This window comes from Oncorhynchus gorbuscha, linkage group LG20 (assembly GCF_021184085.1).
Source record: "Oncorhynchus gorbuscha isolate QuinsamMale2020 ecotype Even-year linkage group LG20, OgorEven_v1.0, whole genome shotgun sequence".
Lineage (NCBI taxonomy): Eukaryota > Metazoa > Chordata > Actinopteri > Salmoniformes > Salmonidae > Oncorhynchus > Oncorhynchus gorbuscha.
The window spans coordinates 25,409,628-25,433,906 of NC_060192.1; the positions used below are offsets into that span (position 1 = coordinate 25,409,628).

The window sequence follows — 24,279 nt, forward strand, 5'->3', positions numbered from 1 at the left end:
GGTTATTGCTCTTGCAGGAAATTTTATTAGGTAACAGATTTGAAAGTATACAGAAAGGATTTAAGTGCCATTCAGCTTAATTGTGCGTTTAAATTCGGCTTCTCTCTTGCCCCTGGGATCATTTTTAGACAATCTCCCTGAGCAGCCAGTAATGACGTCAAGTAGGACTGCCCTGCCATCCATAAAGCCCTGTGGAAAAAACCAGCACACCTCTTTGCAGTCTTGAGCACATTTTTTAAATATTTTTTTTTATCGGTTTTGTACTCCGGTTTACGAAGCATACAATGGCTGTACATTAAAACCACTATTTCCTGCCGCTACCTAAGATCATGGTTGCACAGACGTGAAAAGAAGGATCAGGTAAACTAGAATGATAGTGAGTAGTAAATAAAGTTAGACTTCTGTGGTTGGAGTGCTCTGGTCCCAACAGGCCTACACCAGCTCAGAGAGCATGTTGGAAGCCAGGCTGCAGCTGAGGCCGGTGCCGTCAGGCTCCACGTTGATCTTCTTCACAACTCCATCCTCCACCACCATAGCGTACCTGAGAGAGAAATGTGACGATGCTTTTTGCAAAGTAAAATCCAAATGTTGAGAGAAGTGAGTTACCCACTCTACAGTGTGTTGCAGCAACACTAATAGAGACGACCTCACCTCTGGGAGCGCTTGTTTCCAAGCGCAGCCACAATCTGATCGTTGTCTAGCAATAGGTCCACTGCCTGTAAAGAAAATAAAATTGGTGTCACATTCACACGAGAACTCTAAGATCCAACGCAGCAGTTTTCAGCAAATCATTTCTGGGTAACTTAAGTACCATACTGTGATTTTATAGTAAATTCAAAGAGCAATTTCTCAAGCAAGAATTTTGCTAGGACTCGGAAAACTAGCCATTATTGGTCTGTTAACTCATTTACAGCCTGGTGGTGTCACTGATCAGGGCAAAATTCCATCCCACCAAAACAAGCTGAAGTTTCAGGCAGTCTTTTACCCTGCGAATCATTACTGGGAGAAATGCAACTAAAAGAACATTCTAATTTTCAGAATTTCATAGTATTATTCCAACCTGTGTGTGGAAATATAAAACACAGGCATATCATGTTTGACTGCACTGGGCCTTTATAAATAAAAATCAAAGCTTTGAAGACATATCCGACCTTGGTGAATTCTCCAGTAGAATCAGCTAGCATTCGCACCTGCAAAACACATGCAATAGACATTAACATGCAAGTATAAAATCTGTATGCTGTAGCACACATTTGATTAAACTAAAAAGGTATTACTTTCATACACAAGATTTCTTAAACTCCTGCAACCGAGGTAAAGACCGTTTAAAGTTGGATATTCAACAGATATTTGCGCTTTCAAACCACTTGAGCCACAGACTCCAAATAAGTGTCATGTTGGAAAAATTGCACAGGTCTTATTTTCACGATTTGGACATTAATTCACTTTCCAAAGCTAATAAACATGTGGAAATGTGAGCAGCATTTTGTATTCCTAGTTTAATTAGTTAGGGAGCGTAAACAAAGTACAATTCTTTTTTTACATTAAAATTTCAATAGCTCCTTGGTCATGTGACCTGACTTCAAAAAAGGTTCAATGTCCACCAACTACCTTTCTATATTGCACACCCCTTAGTTTGTCCATTTATCTCAAGATTTTACATGATTATTTCAATAGTTCCTTGGTCATGTGACCTAGTGACTTCAAACAAGGTTCAGAATGTATACACATTGCATACACAATCCACACCCTTTAGTTTGTCCATTTTCATCTCACATGAATTTTCTACATTTTAGTGTAAGCTTGCAGGCCTTCATTTTGCATGGGTGTTATATTTTTTATAAGTTACATTTTCCAGCCTCGCAATAATCTTTCACCTGGACACTGAAAAGATCCACAAATGGCTGTATGCGGTATGGATCAAGGACAGGAGAGGTGTTCGAACAGAGGTGCTTGTAGGCCTCATGAAAAACAATGTTTCATGTGCTCTTTTTTTTTTAATCGCAGTGATTTGTCAGAGTCAACTTGATAATGTGAAAATCCTTTTCATAGCATCACTTTCATATACTTTACATTCATATACTTTACATTAAGACAAATCCTACGTTGAGTATTAGAACACAAGTTACATAACATGATAATGACTTGATATGAGTGCATTCCCAACAAGCCACCTGCAGACAACTTACAAAATGCAATAGTGCATTTGAAAGGTTAGTTTTTCTGATAAATAGTTGATGCACGGCCTATTTCTAACTGGAAAATTAACTCATGTCTTTTGTAAAATCCTTTTTCCAAAATCGATTTAGATACATTTTTGTGAAGAGGTATAAGGGTTGTAATATGGGTCATTTAATAGTGAAATCATTTAAGGGATCAATACATTTCAATATTGCTTCCCCAGTATCTGCATGAACCATCAGGACAAGTGTTTTTGGTTGACCCTGCTGGGCAGAAAAAGGAGGAATCGGAACACGCTGCATTCAAATTCAGGTCTTAGTTATTCCATTGTACTGGATCTAATACATATTAGCATTTTACATACACGTAAGAATTTATGACATACTGCGAAAAACTCTTGGCTACCGGCTCTGTCACTTTCAGACATGAGCAGAGCAGACTGAAAGGGGAAGGGTAGCTCTTGACTTGAACCACAGGGTTCTCTGTAAAGCGAGAGTAATCAAAAAAGGCACAGACACACCCCTTGACTTTCAATTGGCACCGTAGACCTGTATGTATTCTCTCCTGATTGGCTCTGTGGTGCAGTCTGGCAGTCTGGTGCAGTCTGGCAGTCTGGTGCAGTCTGGCAGTCTGACTAAAGTGACAGAGGTATGAGGAGAGACATCCTCCTTTGTATTTATGGGAACAAATACTTCCTAACACTTTGGATCCTATTCTTGGACAGTTAGAAGACACAATGCATCAATGCAAAAAATAAATAAATTACTGTCCATGAGTAACCTCAACTTTGTGGGTCTGTGGTTGTTTGGGCCAATAAAGTTTCAACTCAATTCTACCACGGACTAATCTCTCATGCCCCAATGAACGGGGACACAGGGCAATAGTTTTTAATCTAAACCAGCCCTTTTTTAACTGGAGTACACTAACCCCTATTTGGCCTCTTTTCTTGACACACAGTAGCAGTTTACCAGATAAGTCAAGATCAAAAAGTAGATTGTTGTAAGGGTGTATTATGTCCTGTGCTGCCACATTGTCGTATCCATTCTGGATTCTGAGTGGTAAAATCCTAGCTGAAAAACGCCTCTTTGCATGTGTGTACTGTATGTGGGAATGTCTTATGTCCGTCCTACATGTAGTGTTGGTACATGGAATATTCCTCAACTGCATCTATAGCAAATAGAAGTATTATGTTCAACTGACATTTTCAGATATTATTTTGACAAACACACTTTGGTGCTTACAATTCATTCTCCATTGTCATATGGTGGGCACGGTCATCTGTGATCTTTATGATATGACTTTCTTGTGAGATGAAAATGGACAAACTAAAGGATGTGCAGTGGGTAGGACATTCTGCACCTTGTTTGAAGTCAATAGGTCACATGACCAATGAGCTATTGAAATTGTAAATGTGTAAAAATGAATGTAAAATCTTGTGAGATGAAAATGGACAAACTAAAGGGTGTGCAATATAGAAGGGTAGTCAGTGGACATACTGAACCTTGTTTGAAGTCAGTAGGTCATATGACCAAGGAGCTATTGAAATTCAAATATGTAAATGTATAATTTAAAATGGTGTGATATGTAAAATCGACAACAACAAAAAAGTGTGCAATGTGTGTCTATGTCATAGGGTTAGCTACTACCAGTTTTGAAAGTTTTAGGAGTAATGGTTAAAGAGCTATTGAAATGAGAAAATGCTGTTTTGTCACTATGTTGACGGTCCCTAACTGCCGTTGGTGAATGTAAGGAAAACTACAGGCGAATCTGTCGAATATCCAACCTGAAACTGTCTTTTACCTCGGTACTCCTGCAGAGTTAAGGGCCGCGAATACATTCCATTTGAGCTGAAATCTGCAGCGTTTACCTTGAATGCGATCGCCGTGAATGTGAAAAACCTGCCATTAAAAGACGCATTGTCTAGAAGCGCAACTGGATGAATCCCGGCATAACACTCTTAAAATGCAACATGTTCAAGAACAGGTCCTGTAAGTGACGGGGATAACACTCAAAGCCACAACCATATGTCAGGTCAGACTAGGGCTGTGGAAGTCACGAAATTGTCAGCCTGTGATTGTCAGGCAAATAACTGTCGGTCTCACAGTAATCAACATCTCCGGACTACCACACAGCTTACTGGCCACTGATGCAGACCTTTGGAACATCTACATTTTAAAAGTCTAATAAATCCATGTAATATAGCCTACACCTTCAAATTCATTATTTTAGACAGGTCTAAATAAGCATGATACGAAGAAAAGTTAGTCCATTTCAGAATAACCGAATAGCATACGGAGTTTTCTTTATGTTATATCCTGAACTGGCTATGCCAAATGGCTGTGGGCTACACTAGTTCGTGTTATGGTATGAAGAATACAATTGAACAAAGCTGAATAAAATAGAAAGTACATTTTCTCCAAACGATTTGAGGAAGTGTGCACATACAGCTATTCTGTGTTGAGAGGATTAACAAATAAATATGTACCTTTATATCCTTAATTTAGAGTTATGTAACTTCAGTTCTACAAACGTTGGGCTATATGTTTTGATTTTTAATACATTGTAAGGCTGCATGATGCGACTAATGATGATTTGATAAAAGTCGCTTAAAAAGCATGAGCTCTGCTTTGTTTTTTTGCGCAGGCTGTACACACCATCTCATTCACAATTTGACAAGCACTTGATTATGCCTCGAATATCACGGCTGCATTTTTTTTAGGGCTATAATGTGCCCTAAAAAATGATTGCCTTTTGCGGCCAGAGGACGTTGTGCCCTTCTCCCAGAGTGCTGCGCGCTCTGAAGCACCATTCACTCGCATGGCTCTCCATCACGTGATCGGGTCTTTCTCACTGGATACAAGTGAAGACAGACAGTCCAGGACGCAACTGCGAGGGTCCTATCCAATTCTGAGGTGCATATTGAAGATCTGTCCACATTTACTTTTCGTCAGCCAACAAGATGAGTAGGCCTAATGAACAGCAAAAGCACTATACTATGTCAATCTACTATCCCCCAATAGTACAAAGTTGACCTATTCTGTGCAAAAAATAAATATTCCAAACAGTCTGGGATGGTTGTGGGATGCAATAGATCCCCAATTAATACAACCACTAGCATCAAAACATGTTTTTTAACATTTAGCTTTAAATGTTGATAAACCATTAGGCTATTTCTTCACATTGTAAGTGCAGAAATGTGCACATGGTAGTTGGCTATAAGCACGACTGTTCTATTAGTGGGAAAACACCATTATCAAAAGTGACCGCAATTGTGATTATACATGTAATGCTTTTATTATAAACGGTGCATTTTTGTGAAAATTATCTTCCCTAAACTTGAAACTCAAGCGCTGCTTATGTATGACAGTTAGGCTCCTTATAAAGCAGATTAATGTGCTTCATTTTAAAAAGTTATTTGGCCACTATAGTGATATATACCTTATCAAAACATATAGGCCCATGGGCTAGGCTATAATTAGAAAAAGTCGCAAAGAAAGGCATCGTCTCATGCCTTATGCTGGGCATCATTCACAAGTCATAGGCTAATAGTGTCAACCATCAGACGATTCTTGATTTAAAATTTTATCTTCACATACACTATATAATATGTGTGAAATTTGTTTTGAATTAGAATGGACCATTATCATGCACCCGTCTCGGAACAGGGGCAGCAGGAAAAACACATGTCATCTATGCACTTAAATAGAGAATGGAGGACACTTTTCCTTTGGTTCGTTTTCATGCCAGCCAGGTAGGCTATACTCCTGTTGTAAAGAGAATCGATGTTCTTAATATTAGGAAAGTTGAGAAATAAATATAGTAGGCCTAACCTATAGAAAGCTAATGGGATCCTCTTTTTAATAGAGGCCATCACTCCGTTTTCATGCGCAATTGCATAGCCTAAAGAAATGTTGACAACATGAGTTCATGGGCTCCCATGAAGTCTTTGATTAGATTTTCAATCACATTTGCATTGATGTCAGCGTAATTAGAGGGACATTAGAGTGCGGAGTACCAAGCAGTTAAAAAGTTTGGTAGGCTACTAATGACCATCAGCAAAATCAGAGCTTGGAGAAGCCTAATTACCGTGACTAAACGGTCAAGTGGAATTTGAACACAGTAACAGCCCTGGGTCCGACCAATGATATAGAGATATATAAATCATTGGGTCAGACCGGTCTAGACTGAAGAGTCACACTGTCTGAAGGATCTCTCAATATAATTCAACGAGGTATGGTCTTGATGTAGTACAGGTTTCTGTTTGGGAGATAAGATCTGTCCAATGACTTAACGGTGCAATCTGCAGTTCAAACAACAAAGCAGACACCGGTCACCACTGTTTTGAGGAATTGGGCTTGGGAAATGTAACCACTCAATCTCAGACAAAGCTATGGATGCAAGGCCTGACCATCTATGAGATCAAAATCATAGTTAAAGTTTCCCACCTATACAGTGTTTGTTTACAAAAAACATGCTTACTTTTGGGGTTCTGATAGTTCAACTGTTGTAGCCTAAGCTCATGAGGCATTTGTCAATTATATTGTTCAAGAATCAATGCATATCATTCATTTAAAAGTCTAAAAATGTATGTAGCAACTTCATATTGATTTCTCAGGACAGATACCTGCAACCAGATGAAAATGTTTTCCTGTACCAAGTAAAATGCTGGAAATCATCATAACAGAACAGAGTTTTTCAGCCATAGCCTGAGGAATACACTGTAGACTACATTTCAATTACTATTCAGAAGGCTGAAGGCCAAGGTATCAGCTTGTCATTTTCAAACAGCATTCTGCACCTTGCCTTCTGCTCCATGTTCCTTTCCCCAGGCAGCCATAACGAATGCGTCGTTAACGGAGATGCAGGCGACCTCCTGTACACCCTTGCTCTTCAGCTCTGCTGCCTGCGCCACAAAGCCTGGAAGATGAGTCTGAGAGATACAGGAGCAAGAAAGGACGCAGGATGTGAAACAGTGACTTCAGATGGTGCATAAGGGACGTACATGGGCTGCGTTTAGACAGGCAGTCCAATTCTGATCTTTTGACCAAATCACATCAGATCTTTACACATCAAGTGCTGATTTGATTGGTCAAAAGACCAATTAGTGAAAAAATAATTGGGCTGCCTGTCTAAATGTATCCATGGTGAAAAAAGAGTGCTAAAGAGAAACACACATCCAGGTCCATTCATTGAAACTAGGATGATCTAAATCAGGGGTAGACAACCCTGGTCCTGGGGTGCCAGGTGTGTTGAATTTAAGCAATCACTGACCTGATTAATTAGCTCAGTGTGGTGCCTCGTTGGGACAAAATCCCATTCAAAATCATGGTTTCGCAAACTCTGTCCTAAGGCCCACTACACAACTGATTAAAATAACCAACTCATCATCATCAAGCTTTGATTATTTGAATCCGCTGTGTAGTGCTAGAGCCAACCCCCCCCCTGCTCTAAAGGGACATTACCTTGGAACACCCAGGAGTGAAGGCCCCTGGCACAGCAAAGAGAACTCCCTTCTTCCCCTTGAAGAGTTGGTCCATAGACACCTTATTGCCTGGCTCATTCTCCTGAACCTCCACCGCAGGAAGCTTATCCCCAACCTAGTGTGTGTAGAGGGGAGACAATAGTTCAATCAAACACTGTTGAAGGTCAATCAAATGCTATGGAATCACATGAAAGCTGAAAATCATTTGAAAGTAAACCATGGTTCTGTTGAACATAAATTGCAACCCCTATTTAGTTAGAGGTACATAATTATGCACTTGACTAATTCCGTACTCATGTACAGCAGAATTTGGTGAAGAATGTATTGGACCCAGGCAGTGGTTAGGGACAGTCTGCCACCACAACAGCCTTGAAGTTACTACTGGAGCATGAAGACTTTGCTTAATGTTAGAGCAGAGTCCTTTCTGGGGCACTCACTGTCAGCAGTATGTTTAGCCATGCACAGTGTTGGTGCATCTACAGACTAGCCTCGTACAAACAATCTTGATCTCAGAGGTGTAACCAGACCTCACCTTCTTGAGATATACTCGCTTAGTTCAGTTCACGCTCCAGTAGGAAACATGCGTTTCTCCGATTGTGTGATTTATATCAAAGGGATTTTATCTATTCATTCTCATAACTCCTGGAATACATTTGTCAATAATATGAGTTGGAAAAATGTTTGATTATTACCACACATATACCTGTGTGTTAAAGTAGAGTTTTTTTTCAGAATTATCCATAACATTACCCAGTGAATCATTACATGAAGAAACAAACAAATTAACATGAACTGTACTTTTTGTGTTGAGCATCAACGAACGGTTGTGCACTTAATTTGGCATGGTCTACATGTAAAGAGATTATGGCAAGATATTTATAGATAATGATAATATTCTAGATGACTTTTGTTTATTAAGGGAGAAAAAGTGTGGCTCGGTTTCCTTGACGACAATAAGGATAAAGAAAAACTTTTACCGCAAATTAATTGTGCAAATGGAAAAACCTCATGGTCACAAATGTCAATTCACTAATAAAACAAAATGTAAAAACACTAACTTTATTTCTATAAGGAGTTTGAGCAGTACATTAGGATCATTCTAGAAATAAGAAAGCTGTAAAAGCAGTCAATTTGTGTGTCTTTTAAGGTCTTTGTATAATCTCTAATTTGTTATAACCCTAGCATATAGCGTATACAATGAACGTACAAAATGTTAGGAATACCTTCCTAATATTGAGTTGCACCCCCTTTTGCCCTCAGGGCAGCCTCAATTCGTCAGGGGCGTTCCACAGGGATGCTGGCCCATGTTGACTCCAATGCTTCCCACAGTTGTATCAAGTTGGCTGGATGTCCTTTTGGTGGTGGACCATTGTTGATACACATGGGAAACCGTTGAGTGTGAAAAACCCTGCAGCATTGCAGTTCTTGACAAACTCAAACCGGTGAGCATGGCACCTACTACCATTCAAAGGCACTTAAATATTTTGTCTTGCCCATTCAAGGCTCAAAAATCCTTCTTTAACCAGTCTCCTCCCCTTCATCTACACCAGGTATTCCCAATCTGGGTTACGCGTACCCCGTAATGCCGTCGGGGGTATGCCAAATAAAAATGTGATTTCCATTTTTTTTCTCACATTTTCAAACAGTCCATTTATATTTTCCAACGGGGCTATACATTTGGGTGAGGTTTTTTTCTCGCCTAAGTAGCCTTGTTTCATTGGCAAAAATCAAATTAAACCATCTAGTGTTCAGTGAAATAACAACACAATGTCAAATACAGGTAGCCTAGTCAAATAATTAACAGTTACTCTCTCGCAGGAATTCCACTAACGGTCCGTATGTAACCAAACGTAGCTGCTGCTCATTCCGTTTGCTCGAAAATTGATAAAATTGCAAAAAAAAGTAAGGCCCGCGTCCATAGAGATACATACCAGCTCTACTGGTAGTATTGCTACTACCAGCAGTACCTGCACCTGTCGGCGACACAAGTTGTTCTGCTTCCACCAGCACATCCAATGCAAGCGTCAGTAATTGTTGTTAGCCCAGCTAGCATGGACACTGACAGTTGTGAACCTGATGCAGCCGAAGAGCTACTGCCCCCTTACCCGGGAAAGCACCGAACAGACAGGGATGTTGGACCATCGAAGAGGCGCAAATATGATAACTACATTGATTTGGGGCTCACTTATTTATATTGGGAGTAGTACCTTTCCACAGCGTGTTATGTGCAAAAGTACTATCTCACGACTCGATGAAACCTTCACTCTTGCACAGACATTTAGAAACAAAACATACCAATTTGAAAAATAAGCCACTGGAGTTTTTTTGTTGCAAGAATTAAGATGACTTTCAAGTAGTAAAACATGTATAAAAGCAACAGACACCATTAATAAGAAGGGGCTAGAAGCATCTTATATAGTGAGCTACCGAGTGGCTAAGACAGTCAAGCCCCATACTATTGCGGAGGACTTCATTCTTCCTGCTGATGTGGATATGGCTAGAACAATGCTGGGGGAAAAGGCCCAAAAAACTATACAGACAATTGCTTCATCAAACAACACTGTTTCACAAAGCATCAGTGACATGGCAGGAGATGTTTTGAAACAATTACTGCTTCGCATACAAGCCAGTGAATTGTATGCATTACAGCTGGAGGAGTCAACAGACATGGCAGACTTGGCACATGTCCATTATATTTGGCATATGTCCATTATATTTATGGGGAGGGTCAATTAAGGAAGACATCCTCTTCTGCAAACCAGGACAGCATGAGAGGATATTTTTAAAAGTACTGGACAACTTTGTGACATCAAATGGACTTTGGTGGTAAAGATGTGTTGGTATCTGTTCTGATGGCGCAAAAGCCATGACAGGGAGACATAGTGGAGTGGTAATGCACGTGCAAGCAGTTTCTCCCAATGCCACTGCAGCCTCCACTGAGAGACTCTTGCTGCAAAGGGAATGCCCGACAGCTTTAAAGACGTTTTGGACACTACAGTGAAAATTGTTAACTTTGTTAAAGCAAGGCCCCTGAATGCTCATGCATCTTCTGCAATATGCAATGATATGGGCAGTGACCATGTAACGCTTTTACAACATACAGAAGTGCACTTGTTATCAAGGGGCAAAGTATTGACATGTTTTTTAAAAATTGATAGACAAGCTTTCTTTCCCCAACATCATTTTCACTTGTCTGGCTGCTTGCACGATGACGAGTTTCTCACACGACTGGCCTATTTGGGTGATGTTTTTCCTCACCTCAATGAACTGAATCTAGGATTACAGGGACTCTCCTCAACTATATTCAATGTGCGGGACAAAGTTGAGGCTATGATTAAGACGTTGGAGCTCTTCTCTGTCTGCATTAACAAGGACAACACACCAGTCTTTCCATTATTGTATGATTTTTGGTGTGCAAATGAACAAGCTTACGGACAATGTCAAATAGCAAAGCACCTGTGGGAGTTGGGTGTGCAATTATGCAGGTGTAGCCAATGTGAAATGGCTAGGTAGTTAGCGGTGGTGCGCGCTAGTGGTGTTTCAATCGGTGACATCACTTGCTCTGAGACCTTGAAGTAGTGGTTCCCCTTGGTCTGCAAAGGCCGTGGCTTTTGTGGAGCAATGGGTAACGATGCTTCGAGGGTGACTGTTGATGTGTGCAGAGCGTCCCTGGTTCGCGCCCAGGTCGGGGCGAGGGGGGTTGGACGTAAAGAGTCTCATCGAAATTGCAACAAGCGGTTCTGTGAAAATTGAATTTAAATCAGAAGCCACTGCCAGATTTCTAGAGAGGGCTGTGCTCAGAGTTTCTTGCCTTTGCAAATCGCACTGTTAGACACTGATGCCCTTTGCAACCACATACTTATGTGAAAGTGGATTCGCGGCCCTCACTAGCATGAAAATGAAATACAGGCACAGACTGTGGTCCTTCTGTAGCTCAGTTGGTAGAGCATGGCGCTTGTAACGCCAGGGTAGTGGGTTCGATCCCCGGGACCACCCATACGTAGAATGTATGCACACATGACTGTAAGTCGCTTTGGATAAAAGCGTCTGCATATATTACTGTGCGTGGAAGATGATTTAAGACAGAGACTCTCCAATACAAACCAACATTGCAGAGTTTATGCCATGCCATTTAGCAGACGCTTTTATCCAAAGCGACTTACAGTCATGTGTGCATACATTCTACGTATGGGTGGTCCCGGGGATCGAACCCACTACCCTGGCGTTACAAGCGCCATGCTCTACCAACTGAGCTACAGAAGGACCACCAGAGTTATGTGCATACTTTCAAGCACATGCACCCTTCTCATTAACCTGTGGTGAGTTAGTCACAATTTTCAATGAATAAATACAGTTTTAAAATGTAGGATGTTTAAATAAAGAGCAACATTTTTAATCATTATTTGTTCCCTGGTCCTATAAGAGCTCTTTGTCACTTCCCATGAGCCGGATTGTTACAAAAAGTAATACTTATGTTTAATCAAGTGTATACTGTGTGTGTGGCAGGTTTACAATGACGGCAAAAAAAAACAATATTTTAGAGTGCGCTGACCCTGGTGCTAGAGGGTTTACACAGCTGGAGGTTGAATGTTTGAAGGGGTACGGTACTACAAAAAGTTTGGAAACCACTGATCTTCACGGATTGAAGTGGATTTAACAGGTGACATCAATAAGGCATCATAGCTTTCTACCGGATTCACGAGTCTATGTAATGGAAAGCGCAGGCGTTCCTAATGTTTTGTATACTCAGTGTTTGTTTTTATTTTATGCATACTGGTGTTTCGTGCAATACAGGTTTGTCAAAAACCCATCCTGATCTCGCGAGCATACATTACATTTTGCTACATGGATAGCGAAAAAGAATGTCAATTCGCGAGATGAGGATATTTATTCCGAGGCTATCCACCTACAGCCACAAATAATTAATAAATAAGTGGATGTAGGAAAATCTATGGATAGGGGTCTACGGTGGTAACTGTATTGTAATATGTATTTGATAGAAAATGGATTTCATGTTGTTAATCCTTTACGTATACTTCCTTCATGCGTCAGATCTGATTCCATACAAATGAAGTGGACAAACCTTCCCAATCCGGTTATCTAATTTTGCCGACTATAAAAAGCAGACTTCGCTTGAATGCAACGGCCGACCATATTCAGGTTTTTACCCCAATCAGGACAAATGCCTAGTTGCATCATGGACTCGAGAATGGCGGCTGTATGAGTCATGGACTCGAGAATAAGTATAATAATCACGTTTTACAAACCTCAAAATTGTCTACAGTCAAGGTCAACAAGGATAGTTATTTTTTAGATTTAAACATTTTTGTTGACAGAATTTCTTACCTTGATAGGCATGTTGACAATGATCGTGGTGTGTAGTGGTCTGATGCACTGGACAAAACCGGTCCCTTTGAGAATCGCTGAGCTGGAAATCATTGGCCTGTGTTGAGGCGAGCCCCTTTGACGCCGTTCATTGGCAGCAGACGACGTTCAGTGCGGATGTCACAAAAAAAATGTTTGCACAACAGTTACCCCACCCCCGCCCCAAGCGTCCGTTTGCAACGGAATCCAGAAAATACCAGTTTACTGCAATACTTATTTTGTAAACTCTAACACAGTTACCACTTTAGGAGTAACGGGTGGTAGTGGGTGGACTGCGTCCCCCCTTTTGTAGGCCGCAAACATTTTTGGGCCTCCCGTGAGAATTTATTTTCACAAAAAATGTGCCAATCAGCGTTGAGCTAAATTGTACGAGCTAAACTGTGAATAGTCCTGGCGCACCAAAAACAAGTGTCAAGGGAAGCCAGCTTTGGTTTTGACATCACTCCTATCAAATCGCATTGAGAGCATAAATCATTGACAGAAACAGCATGAATTGTTGCATCTCCTTGTTTTGTCTTCCTGTGGCTAGTAGCTAGCTAGCTATTTTAATTGTGCCTTTATTTAACTAGGCAAGTCCATTAAGAACAAATTCTTACTTACAATGATGGCCTACCAGAAGGCAAAAGGCCTCCTGAGGGGACTAATATAAAATAACAATATAGGACAAAACACACATCACGACAAGAGAGACACCAAAAGTTGACCCTTCCCTAAATTAGCCATGGAATACTGACCAATGATTATGATTATAACTGCGATTCTGTTCCAACCATTAATTCATACAATGTTGTGCCCCTGGCCTGAGAGGATGGAAGTTCAATATGTAGATACTTAGAAGGCTGATGTTAACTAGCTAACGTTGCCCATTAATGGAAGTTAGGCTAGCGAGCAAGCATTTTAGCCGGGTAGCCGAGGACAACAATTTTTTTAAAGTGTGTACTGTATGACCGAGTGATAGACAGTTTCGTCAACATGAAAGAGCAGAGGATGGCATTGGCGTTTCTCTACAAGTAGGGTGAGTTAATATATTTTCTACTTGAAGGAACACGCACGCACACAGAAATCAGCACCATAGACAGCAATGTCATATTTAGCTTACGTTGAATGGACTAAATCGTTTTTGGTATCTTTTAGTTGTCACTGTATTAGACTAAGCAGTGGTGATTTGATGATGTTGAAATGTTGAAGCTAAAATGGTATTCTTATTGTCTTTTTATTGTCTCAGCCTTTAGGCCTATATATACTACCGTTCAAAAGTTTTAGGACACCTACTAATTCAAGGGTTTTTCTTAATTGGTTTACTATTTTCTACATTGTAGAATAATAGTGAAGACATCAAAACCATGAAATAACACATGGAATCATGTAGTAACCAAAAAAGTGTTAAACAAATCAAAATATATTTGAGATTCTTAAAATAGCCACCCTTTACCTCGATGACAGCTTTGCACACTCTTGGCATTCTCTCAACCAGCTTCACCTGGAATGCTTTTCCAACAGTCTTGAAGGAGTTCCCACCTATGCTGAGTTGGCTGCTTTTCCTTCACTCTGCGGTCCGACTCATCCCGAACCATCTCAATTTGTTTGAAGTCGGGGGACTGTGGAGGCAAGTTCATCTGATGCAGCACTCCCATCACTCTCTTTCTTGATAAAATAGCCCTTACACAGCCTGGAGGTGTGTTGGGTCATTGTCCTGTTGAAAAACTACTGATAGTCCCACTAAGCCCAAACCAGATGGGATGGCGTATCGCTGCAGAATACTGTGGTAGCCATGCTGGTTAAGTATGCCTTGAATTCTAAATAGATCACAGACAGTGTCAACAGCAAAGCTCCCCCACACCAAAACACCTCCTCCTCCATGCTTTACGGTGGAAAATACACATGCAGCGATCATCCCTTCACCCACACCGCATCTCACAAAGACACAGCGGTTAGAACCGAAAACCTCCACTTTGGACTCCAGACCAAAGGATACATTTCCCCCGGTCTCATGTCCATTGCTCGTGTTTCTTGGCCCGAGCAAGTGTCTTCTTAGTTTTGGTGTCCTTTAGTAGTGGTTTCTTTTCAGCAATTCGACCATGAAGGCCTGATTCACAGTCTCCTCTGAATAGTTGATGTTGATGTCTGTTACTTGAACTCTGTGAAGCATATATTTGGGTTGCAATTTCTGAGGCTCGTAACTCTAATGAACTTATCCTCTGCAGCAGAGGTAACTCTGGGTCTTCCATTCCTGTGGCGGTCCTCATGAGAGCCAGTTTCATCATAGCACTTGATGTTTTTTGCGACTGCACTTGAAGAAACTTTCAAAGTTCTTGACATTTTCCGTATGAACTGACCTTCTTGTCTTAAAGTAATGATGGACTATCATTTCTCTTTGCTTATTTGAGCTGTCCTTGCAATAATATGGATTTGGTATTTTACCAAATAGGGCTATCTTCTGTATATCCCCCTACCTTGTCACAACACAACTGATTGGCTCAAATGCATTACCTAGGAAATAAATTATACAAATGAATTTTTAACAAGGCAGACCTGTTCATTGAAATGCATACCAGGTGATTACCTCATGAAGCTGGTTGAGAAAATGCCAAGAGTGTGCAAATCTGTCATCGAGGCAAAGTGTGGCTGTTTGAAGAATCTCAAAATATATTTTGATTTGTTTAAAACTTTTGGTTACTACATGATCCATATGTGTTATTTCATAGGTTTGATGTCTTCACTATTATTATACAATGTAGAAAACCCTTGAATGAGAAGGTATTCTAAAACTTTTGACCAGTAGTGTATATCACGGTCGCAAGGCATATGAATTTACAGGTTATAGAGCAATCAATGCAATTATCACAATACATAGGTTGTTATACAGTGCATTCGGAAAGTAGTCAGACCCCATGACATTTTCCACATTTTGTTATGTTACAGCCTTATTCTAAAATAGATTCAATAATTTTTTCCCTTCATCAATCTACACACAATACTCCATAATGACAAAGCGAAAACAGGTTTAGATATTTTTGAAAATGTTTTTAAAATAATAACAGAAATACCTTATTTAGTATTCAGACCCTTTGCTATGAGTTTTAGGTGTATCCTGTTTCCATTGATCATCCTTGAGATGTTTCTAAATCTTGATTGGTCCACCTGTGGTAAATTCTATTGATTGGACATGATTTGGAAAGGCAAACACCTGTCTATAGAAGGTCCCACAGTTGACAGTGAATGTCAGAGCAAAAACCAAGCCATGAGGTCGAAGGAATTGTCTGTAGAGCTCAGAGACAGGATTGTGCCGAGGTACAGATCTGGGGAAGGGTACCAAAAATGTCTGCAGCATTGAAGGTCTCCAAGAACACGGTGGCCTCCATCATTCTTAAATGGAAGGAGTTTGGAACCACCAAGTCTTCCTTTTTTTTGCAAAACTTTCTAAAAACCTGTTTTCGCTTTGGCATTATGGTATGTGTGTGGATTGATGAGGGATAAATATATTTAATACATTCTAGAATAAGGCTGTAACATAACAAAATGTGGACTGTAACTCTATGGCAGCACCGAAGGGGCTTGAATTTCCGAGCTCTCCCCGTAGATTTTGCGGTGACGTAGTGTCTCCATGAGTGACAGAACACTGAGGCAATTTGTATTATTATTAATTGCTAAACAGGTGGGGCTCAAAACAGGTGAGGCTCTGAATGACAGGTCGCCACTGGTTATTACACAGGTGCACCTTGTCCTGGAGACAATAAAAGGCCACTCTAAAATGTGCAGTTCTTTCACGCAACATAATGCGACAGATGTCTCAAGTTGAGGGAGCATGTAATTGGCATGCTGACTGCAGGAATGTCCACCAGAGCGATTTCCAGATCATTTAATGTTCATTTCTCTACCATAAGCGGCCTCTGTTGTTTTAGAGAATTTGGCAGTACATCCAACTGGCCACACAACTGCAGACCACATCAGGCCATGACCTCCACATCTGGCTTCTTCACCTGCGTAATTGTCAGAGGGGGGAGGGCGGGTGCTGAGTATTACTGTCTGTGATAAAGCCCTATTGTGGGGAAAAACTCCTGATTGGCTGGGCCTGGTTCCCCAGTGTGTGGACCTGGCTCCTAAGTGGGCGGGCCTATGGTCTCTGACACCCACGTAATGCATAGAGCATTTAATGTAAAGAAAAATGTGCAAAACCAAAATCCGTGATTTTTTTTCTAATCAAACCAAAACGACTTCAAAAAGCATGGTACACTCAGCACTAGATGTCATAATAAAACTGCAAATATTTCTCTCTGCATCCATGGCCAAATGTGGAAAATTGCAGCAAACTTGCTTTAAAACGGCAAAATTTTCTTTACGCCCCATGGCAAATAATGAAGAATTGTAGGCAATGTTTTGCTTGCAAGGGAGGGACAAAATTGAACTTAGGGCCCACATAAGGCTAGGGCTGGCTCTGACTGCATGTATGGATGTGGGTAGCAGACGCACATCCACTGTAGCCCCTCAAGATGAGTTCAGATTTGCCCACGCCACCCCTAACTGAAACAAAACGTGGACGAGTATTGGGCACATGCAGATCCTTAGATCAGAGCTGTGAAGGGTTGGGCCGTGCAACAGAACATCAAAAAGCAGGACAAAGGCATAGAAACCCTGCCACACGTATCGATGCGTCAGGGAATTTGGAGATGCATAAGCTTGTACAGGTAGATAAGAACAGAACACATTGGGCCTCAAGCAGATATGAGCCAGTCCAGATATGAAGCTTAACTTCAGGTGAAGAAGAAAATAAATCCACAGCCTTCCACACAAACAAGATCATTACATGCTGCACCCACACAGTGAGACTACCTTTCTCATGAAGGATGCACCAATTGTGCCTTTTGGGCAGTGTAATTTGGTACAATATTGTTTACCTAATTTTAACATGGTTTAACTGCATTTAAAAACATGTTTTTCCCATCTCAAGAGGTTAATTAAAAAAAATACTATTGTAAAGTGCCAATGAACTACCAGATAAAGTAACAGAGTTGACTGCAACATGGTTGATATTTTCATCTTATGCGATAAATCCCCCTTGTGACAGGAGGAATGAAAGCTTGTGGTGTACAACAGGGGAGGGGCAATAGAATGCAAGTTTCACAAAAATGTGTTAATATAATAATAATAATAATATGCCATTTAGCAGACGCTTTTATCCAAAGGGACTTACAGTCATGTGTGCATACATTCTACGTATGGGTGGTCCCGGGGATCGAACCCACTACCCTGGCGTTACAAGCTCCATGCTCTACCAACTGAGCTACAAACATTTCATGCCCATCTATGAGTAACAGGGTTGTGTTGTGCTCTAATTCGTTTTTTTTATACACCATGAAAACACAAAAAAATGGCCAAAGAGTAGAACCAGTTCACCTATATTTACACAGATTTCACTATATGTCCAATGTTACTTTTGAAACCATTTTATTATTAAAACAAGATTTCAGTTCATGTTAACAGGGTTGACCTTAAAATGAGGAACAGACGTAAATGAATCACTAATCACATTAAATGAATAATTATCTTCAGACAATACAGTCAAAGCAACAAAATAACTACTGCTTTGCAATGATCTTAAGACATTTACATTTAAGTCATTTAGCAGACGCTCTTATCCAGAGCGAATTTAGGGGTTGAGTAGGATAAAAATCCTCATTGAAGTCAGAAAAACATGCACTTTAGCACATCTTTATTCTTTAAACTGATTTCTTGAATTTTCTGTGGTTCATATTAGGCACTTCATTTAATAAAAACAGGCGTATTCAAAAGTAATATTGGTGCACAATTTATACTTAAAATATCAAAGGGACTCAAAAGGCATTCTATTTGTGGAACGACCCTGCTGTACGACAATATATTCAAAAGTTTTATTAATAACAAAATTGAACAAATTCAATAACCCAATCCCCATATATGAGCCAATGGAGACGCAAAAATGTATCTGTAAAAGAAGGGAAGATATCACACTTCTGCAGCAGCTTTCCCCAAGCTAGGCATGAGAATCACAGTACACTTTGGTCTCCGAGCCACAACGCAATTACTGGAAGTACATATATATATACCATTTATATAGTAATATAGTTTATAGAGCATTATATTTTATTATGTGACCTGAAATTGAACAAACTTTGCCATACTACACACACAATATAATGATTGAAATAACCTAGAAAATGTATCCCATTTACTATAACAGCGGGTCCTTGGATTGAATTGTGGTTGACCACTACTCTGTCTTGTCTTTAGTACGGCTATTCCTGTAACAAACCACCTGGGTCAGGAGCAGGCAGCTGAGACAGGCAGCCACTACATGGGTCACAGTAGAGACAGAGCTCCAGTCTCGAGTTTCCTACAGAGAGGGATAAGGCCAGGGGAGGGGGGATGAGAGGGGGATAAGGGAGGAGGAATGAGAGGGGGATAAGGGAGGAAAGGTATGAGAGGGGGATAAGGGAGGAAAGGTATGAGAGGGGGATAAGGGAGGAAAGGTATGAGAGGGGAATAATGTAGGAGAAGGATGAGGAACAGAGGAGTGACAAGGGAAAAGAGATGGTAGAAGTCAAATGAGAAGGCAGGGTAGAATGCAAAGAGGCATTGAAAGGGAATGTAAAGGTACAGATTTTTTTTATACCTGTAGAGAGGTGAAGATAAGAGCCAGGGAGCCAGTGAAGACCAGGAACACAGACAGAGCTGACAGCTGGCCCGTGTTGCCATGGTAGTAGTTAGTCCCTGCCTGGATCACCTGGATAAACATCCAACATAAAACAATCAACAGTCAGTCTGTACAAGTCAATATAGGCAAATGTTTATTATGACCTAACATAAGCAGTTCTCTTTTCTCTCGATTGACAAAGACCTAAATGATAACAGCAGACTAATCCAATGTAGTACTTCTCCTGCTGAAGTTTGAGATAAGCAACTTATCTCATCGGCCAGAGGGGTACACAAAAAGCAAGATCAATGACTGAGCCAGCGAACTATTCTGAAATAATGTTTTTTTTTTTTAAAGATGAGCATAAAATGGACACTGTCTTATTGACTCAACATCCAAAAATGCATATCTAAGCGTTGCTTTCTTAAATGGACCAGAAAATCAACCTTTGTTTATCAAAGTTAGCTAGGTAACTCATTAATCCTGCTTTGTAGTATACCCCTCTGCTCCTATAGACGGGTTGACTGACAGCGGAACGGAAATGAACGGCCAGGTAGCTAGCAACAATGACAAGAAGCTGACTAGTGATCTCTGGCCGCCCAACAAGCTGCCCACTTGACCCCATCCCCTCCTCCATCTCTGGAGACCTTCTCCCATTCCTCACTTCCCTCATCACTGACCGCGTTCCAACTGACTTCAAGATGGCCAGAGTCGCTCCTCTCCGTAAGAAACCAATACTCGACACCTCTGACGTGAAACTACAGACCTGTATTCCTTCTTTATTCTCTTTCTAAAACACTTGTGTGCCGTCTCTGACCAATTCTCTCGTTATCTCTCAGAATAATCTTCTTGACTCTAACCTGTCAGGCTTCAAGACAAGTCACTTAACAGAGACTGCTCTTCTCTGTGTCACAGAGGCTTTGCCAAAGCTGACTCACTCTCCTCTGTTCTCATCCTCCTAGATCTATCCGCTGCCTTCGACACCGTGAACCATCAGATCCTCCTCTCCACCCTCTCAGGGTTAGGCATCTCAGGCTCTGCACACTCCTGGGTTGCATTCCTACCTGACAGGTCGCTCCTACCAGCTGTCTTGGAGAGGATCTGTGTCTGCTCTCACTACTGGTGTCCACCAGGGCTCAGTTCTAGGCCCTCCTTTACGTTTCCTTTTACACCAAGTCACTCAGCTCGGTCATTTCCTCACATGGTCTCTCCTATAAATAACTGCTATGCGGATGACACTCAACTACTCTTCTCCTTCCCCCCTTCTGACACCCAGGTGGCGACATCTGTGTAACCGGCATACATCTCAGCTTGGATGTCGGCTCACCACCGCAAGCTCGAAAACACTGAGATGCTCTTCCTCCCGGGGAAGGCCTACCCTCTCCAAGACCACTCCATCACGGTTGACAGCTCCACGGTGTCCCCTCCCAGAGTGCAAAGAACTTTGGGTGACGCTGGACAACACCCTGTCCTCTGCACACATCAAACCAGTGACTCGCTCCTGCAGGTTCATGCTCTACAACATCTGTAGAGTACGACCTTTCCTCACACAGGAAGAGGTGCAGGTCCTAATCCAGGCACTTGTCATCTCCCGTCTAGACTCCTGGAATCTGTTGGCTGGGCTTCCCACTTGTGCCATCAAACCCCTGTAACTTATCCTGGATGCCACAGCGTGCCTGGTGTTCAACCTTCCTAAGTACTCCCCGCTCCTTCCACTGGCTTCCAGACGAAGCAAACATTATCTTCAAGACCCTGGTGCTTGCATACAGAGCAGCAAGGGGAACAGCATTACCTTCAAGCTATGCAAAAACCTACATCCCATCCGAGCACTCCGTTCCGCAACCTCTGGTCTCTTGGCCCTTCCACCCATTCGGGAGGGCAGCTCCCACTCAACGCTCTTCTCTGTCCTGGCACCCCAATGGTGGAACAAGCTTCCCCCCTAAAGTCAGGACAATGGAGTCCCTACCCATCTTTCCAAAATGTCTTAAACCCTACCTCTTTGAAAAGTATCTTAAATAACTACCAACACCCCTTAAAATGAAATGTAAAAATAATCTTAGGTCGCGTTTTTCAGCCTCTTTGTATCTTGTTATTGAGACCATGTCTTGTTTTGAGGTGTTTTGACTGACATGTCTATGCTAATATGGCTAGCTAACCAACAACTGGAACTATGCATTTGAGACCTGTGCTCATTGTGCAAATGTATTTGTTTTCAATAAACAATGAGACAAATTATAGTTTACATGCTGTCAAAAGTTTAACCAACCCAGTCTGTTTTGCTCCATAGTTTCACAAGCGTTGGTTTTGTTGCTAAACAACCAACACTTCTACACCATCTGCTGACTGTACCTTAACTGCTATAAGCCTTGCAGTTGATTACATTTCCATGCAAATTGAAAATAAAAGTATTGTGTCATACTCGGCTAGCAACAACAGCCAGCATGCTGGAGGCCTGCATCGCAGGGATGACGTGTTCAGGGACCAGAGGAGAGGTCAGGAGCAACATAACACCACCGTAGGCCAAGATGAATACTATACCTGCAGGAAACAAGGACAGTTATGACACAGCCCTGGTACAGACCATACACTCATATTCCTGTAAACTGTTGAACTACTTTGTCATAACATTGCCTAATTTGCTCCTTTTACCGAGGGGGTGGTGACTTACCAAACAGTAGCTAATCAACGTGTTTAAAACATTTAATCTCGCCACTATTGTGAGTATTGATGTAAAATGAATCTAAAAGGCAGGGACTCAGGCACACTGTAAGCACAAGTATACACAGAGAAGACTGGTCAAACCTTTGAGGGTGTTACCACTGTAGTGTTGAATGAGGAAGCCCATGGCCAAACCCTGCATAAACATGAACAGTCTCTCTGACCAAGCTCTGTGCAGACAGACAGACACACACACAAATGTTGTCAATAACAGGCTCTGTCCAATTCACTGGTTTGTGCTCATCAGCGTCACACTGTTGGCTGGATTAGTGTAAATCACTTTTGTTAAAAAGGAGGTGTAAAAAAATCTGAATTGATCATACTCAAGGGGGAAGTTGTTGGTGATACAGTAGACCACAGGACCTGTGATGGCATAGACCTGCAGTAGGACAGACCACCAGCTAATCCCTGATGCACTCCTGGCCCTCAGTACCTTCCACAGCTGAGGGAGCTGTGCTGTTTGGCAGACCGATAGGTGGAGGAGAGGGAAGGGCATATGAGAGAGGGGGAAAAGCAAAAAGGCATAGCAACAGACAGAAAGCGATATGTAGATATAGAACCTCTGCGTAACAGAGGTTTCCCGATTATTAATCCTTGCATAATGTGTGAGAGCAGTCGAAAAGACAGAGAGAGGTTTTTCTCACCCATTACAGTCCCAAGAATGATCCACACTCCCACAGTTTTGCTCAGAACTATCTTCCAGCATGGCACTATTATTGCAACAAAAAAAGTATCGTCAGACCACCTAAACCAGTATAAAGCTGTGACCCAAATTTCCAGATGAACATCTGGGGTGGAGGACTTGTTAAAATATTAGAAAATATCTACTGTAGGCTTTACAAGAGCTTCGGCAAGGCTTATAAAAACACTGTATACAAAAAAGGTGCTGAAACATTGTAACACTTTAACAATCACGCATGCAACAATTTCCTCAGCTTTGCTCTACGTAAGGATTTCTAAATAACACATCTGAAATGAATATCACGTCAGCAGCACATCTTTTTCGGACTAACAGGACAGCGAACCTCACCGTGGAGAAAGTTTAAGTCGACAAAAAAGTAGTCGTAACATTTCTCTGGCAAAAAGTATGTGAGTAGAAACTCTTTAGTTGGAGACAGCAATTCCTCCACCTCCGACGTGTCCATCGTTCTACAACTGTGTGCCCTTGGAAAGTTTTCCCACTGATTTTAGGGAAACAGTGGCAAACAAAGAGCTTTCCCATACATCCTTGCCAAGTATAATGCGGAACTAATGTCATTAAAGCGCAGCAAACGGGAAGCAAAAGCGGTTGCACTTTTCCCAGTGTCCAATGAGAAGACAGTTTTAGCAAGATCCTCTCTGATCCAACCAATCAAAACCGAGAGACCAGAGCACATCGTTAGGTTCCATTGGTGTCAGTGACAGTGGCAGCGTTTGGCAGATAATGTGCTGTGTTTATTTAATTTAAAAAATGCCTAGGTTTTTAGCTGAAGAGGGCTAATATAATCTTCCACAGATGACCCAGGTTCAAGCCCATTGACCATATAGATAGGTCATAGAGATCACTGTGCATGAGGCTGTGAAGGATACATGTCTAATGTGTTGATGGTAAACTGTTGGTATGGGAGATAGTTCTAAATACAAAAAGTTCACAAACTGACTGTCTTTCAAATTGGGGTTCTTAATGAAATCTGATATGATACTGTACCTCTGCAGAGGGGTACATGTTTGCTGAGAATCTGCATTATGCAGTTATGTCCATAGACTTACATATTATAACTAATGTAATAGGATATCTTTGGTTATATCTGACCGATGAACCTTTGGTGAGCAGGACAGGAAATATTGTTTAACATGATTGGGA

At 41.3% G+C, this 24,279-nt stretch overlaps 2 protein-coding genes across 2 annotated transcripts; both read right to left on the reverse strand.

Moving 5' to 3' along the window:
- Positions 1-2: 2 nt before the first annotated feature.
- Positions 3-13,279, reverse strand: LOC124007508 (peroxiredoxin-5, mitochondrial-like). The gene is made up of 6 exons (XM_046318141.1): positions 13,010-13,279; positions 7,644-7,778; positions 6,980-7,111; positions 1,152-1,190; positions 652-716; positions 3-541 (listed from the first exon to the last, which is right to left on the reverse strand). Exons 1-6 carry the CDS (start codon positions 13,100-13,102, stop codon positions 433-435), a joined length of 573 nt encoding a protein of 190 aa, XP_046174097.1. The 5' UTR covers positions 13,103-13,279; the 3' UTR covers positions 3-432.
- Positions 13,280-18,476: 5,197 nt separating this feature from the next.
- On the reverse strand, positions 18,477-23,682 carry LOC124007451 (mannose-P-dolichol utilization defect 1 protein-like). Its single transcript, XM_046318024.1, has 7 exons — positions 23,467-23,682; positions 23,081-23,146; positions 22,760-22,892; positions 22,521-22,606; positions 22,138-22,256; positions 19,698-19,808; positions 18,477-19,418 (listed from the first exon to the last, which is right to left on the reverse strand). The coding sequence occupies exons 1-7, from the start codon at positions 23,579-23,581 to the stop codon at positions 19,296-19,298; spliced, it is 753 nt and encodes a 250-aa protein (XP_046173980.1). The 5' UTR covers positions 23,582-23,682; the 3' UTR covers positions 18,477-19,295.
- Positions 23,683-24,279: the final 597 nt, after the last annotated feature.

Coding starts and splice junctions, on each gene's coding strand:
- LOC124007508 (XM_046318141.1), bottom strand. CDS start 13,102: ATGATTTCCAGCTCAGCGATTCTCAAAGGGACCGGTTTTGTCCAGTGC. Junction 7,112..7,643: donor TCACTCCTGGGTGTTCCAAG/GTAATGTCCCTT, acceptor TGTATCTCTCAG/ACTCATCTTCCAGGCTTTGT. Junction 542..651: donor GGAAACAAGCGCTCCCAGAG/GTGAGGTCGTCT, acceptor TTTCTCTCTCAG/GTACGCTATGGTGGTGGAGG.
- LOC124007451 (XM_046318024.1), bottom strand. CDS start 23,581: ATGGACACGTCGGAGGTGGAGGAATTGCTGTCTCCAACTAAAGAGTTT. Junction 22,607..22,759: donor ACCAACAACTTCCCCCTTGA/GTATGATCAATT, acceptor CTGTCTGCACAG/AGCTTGGTCAGAGAGACTGT. Junction 19,419..19,697: donor TTATCTTCACCTCTCTACAG/GTATAAAAAAAA, acceptor CCCTCTCTGTAG/GAAACTCGAGACTGGAGCTC.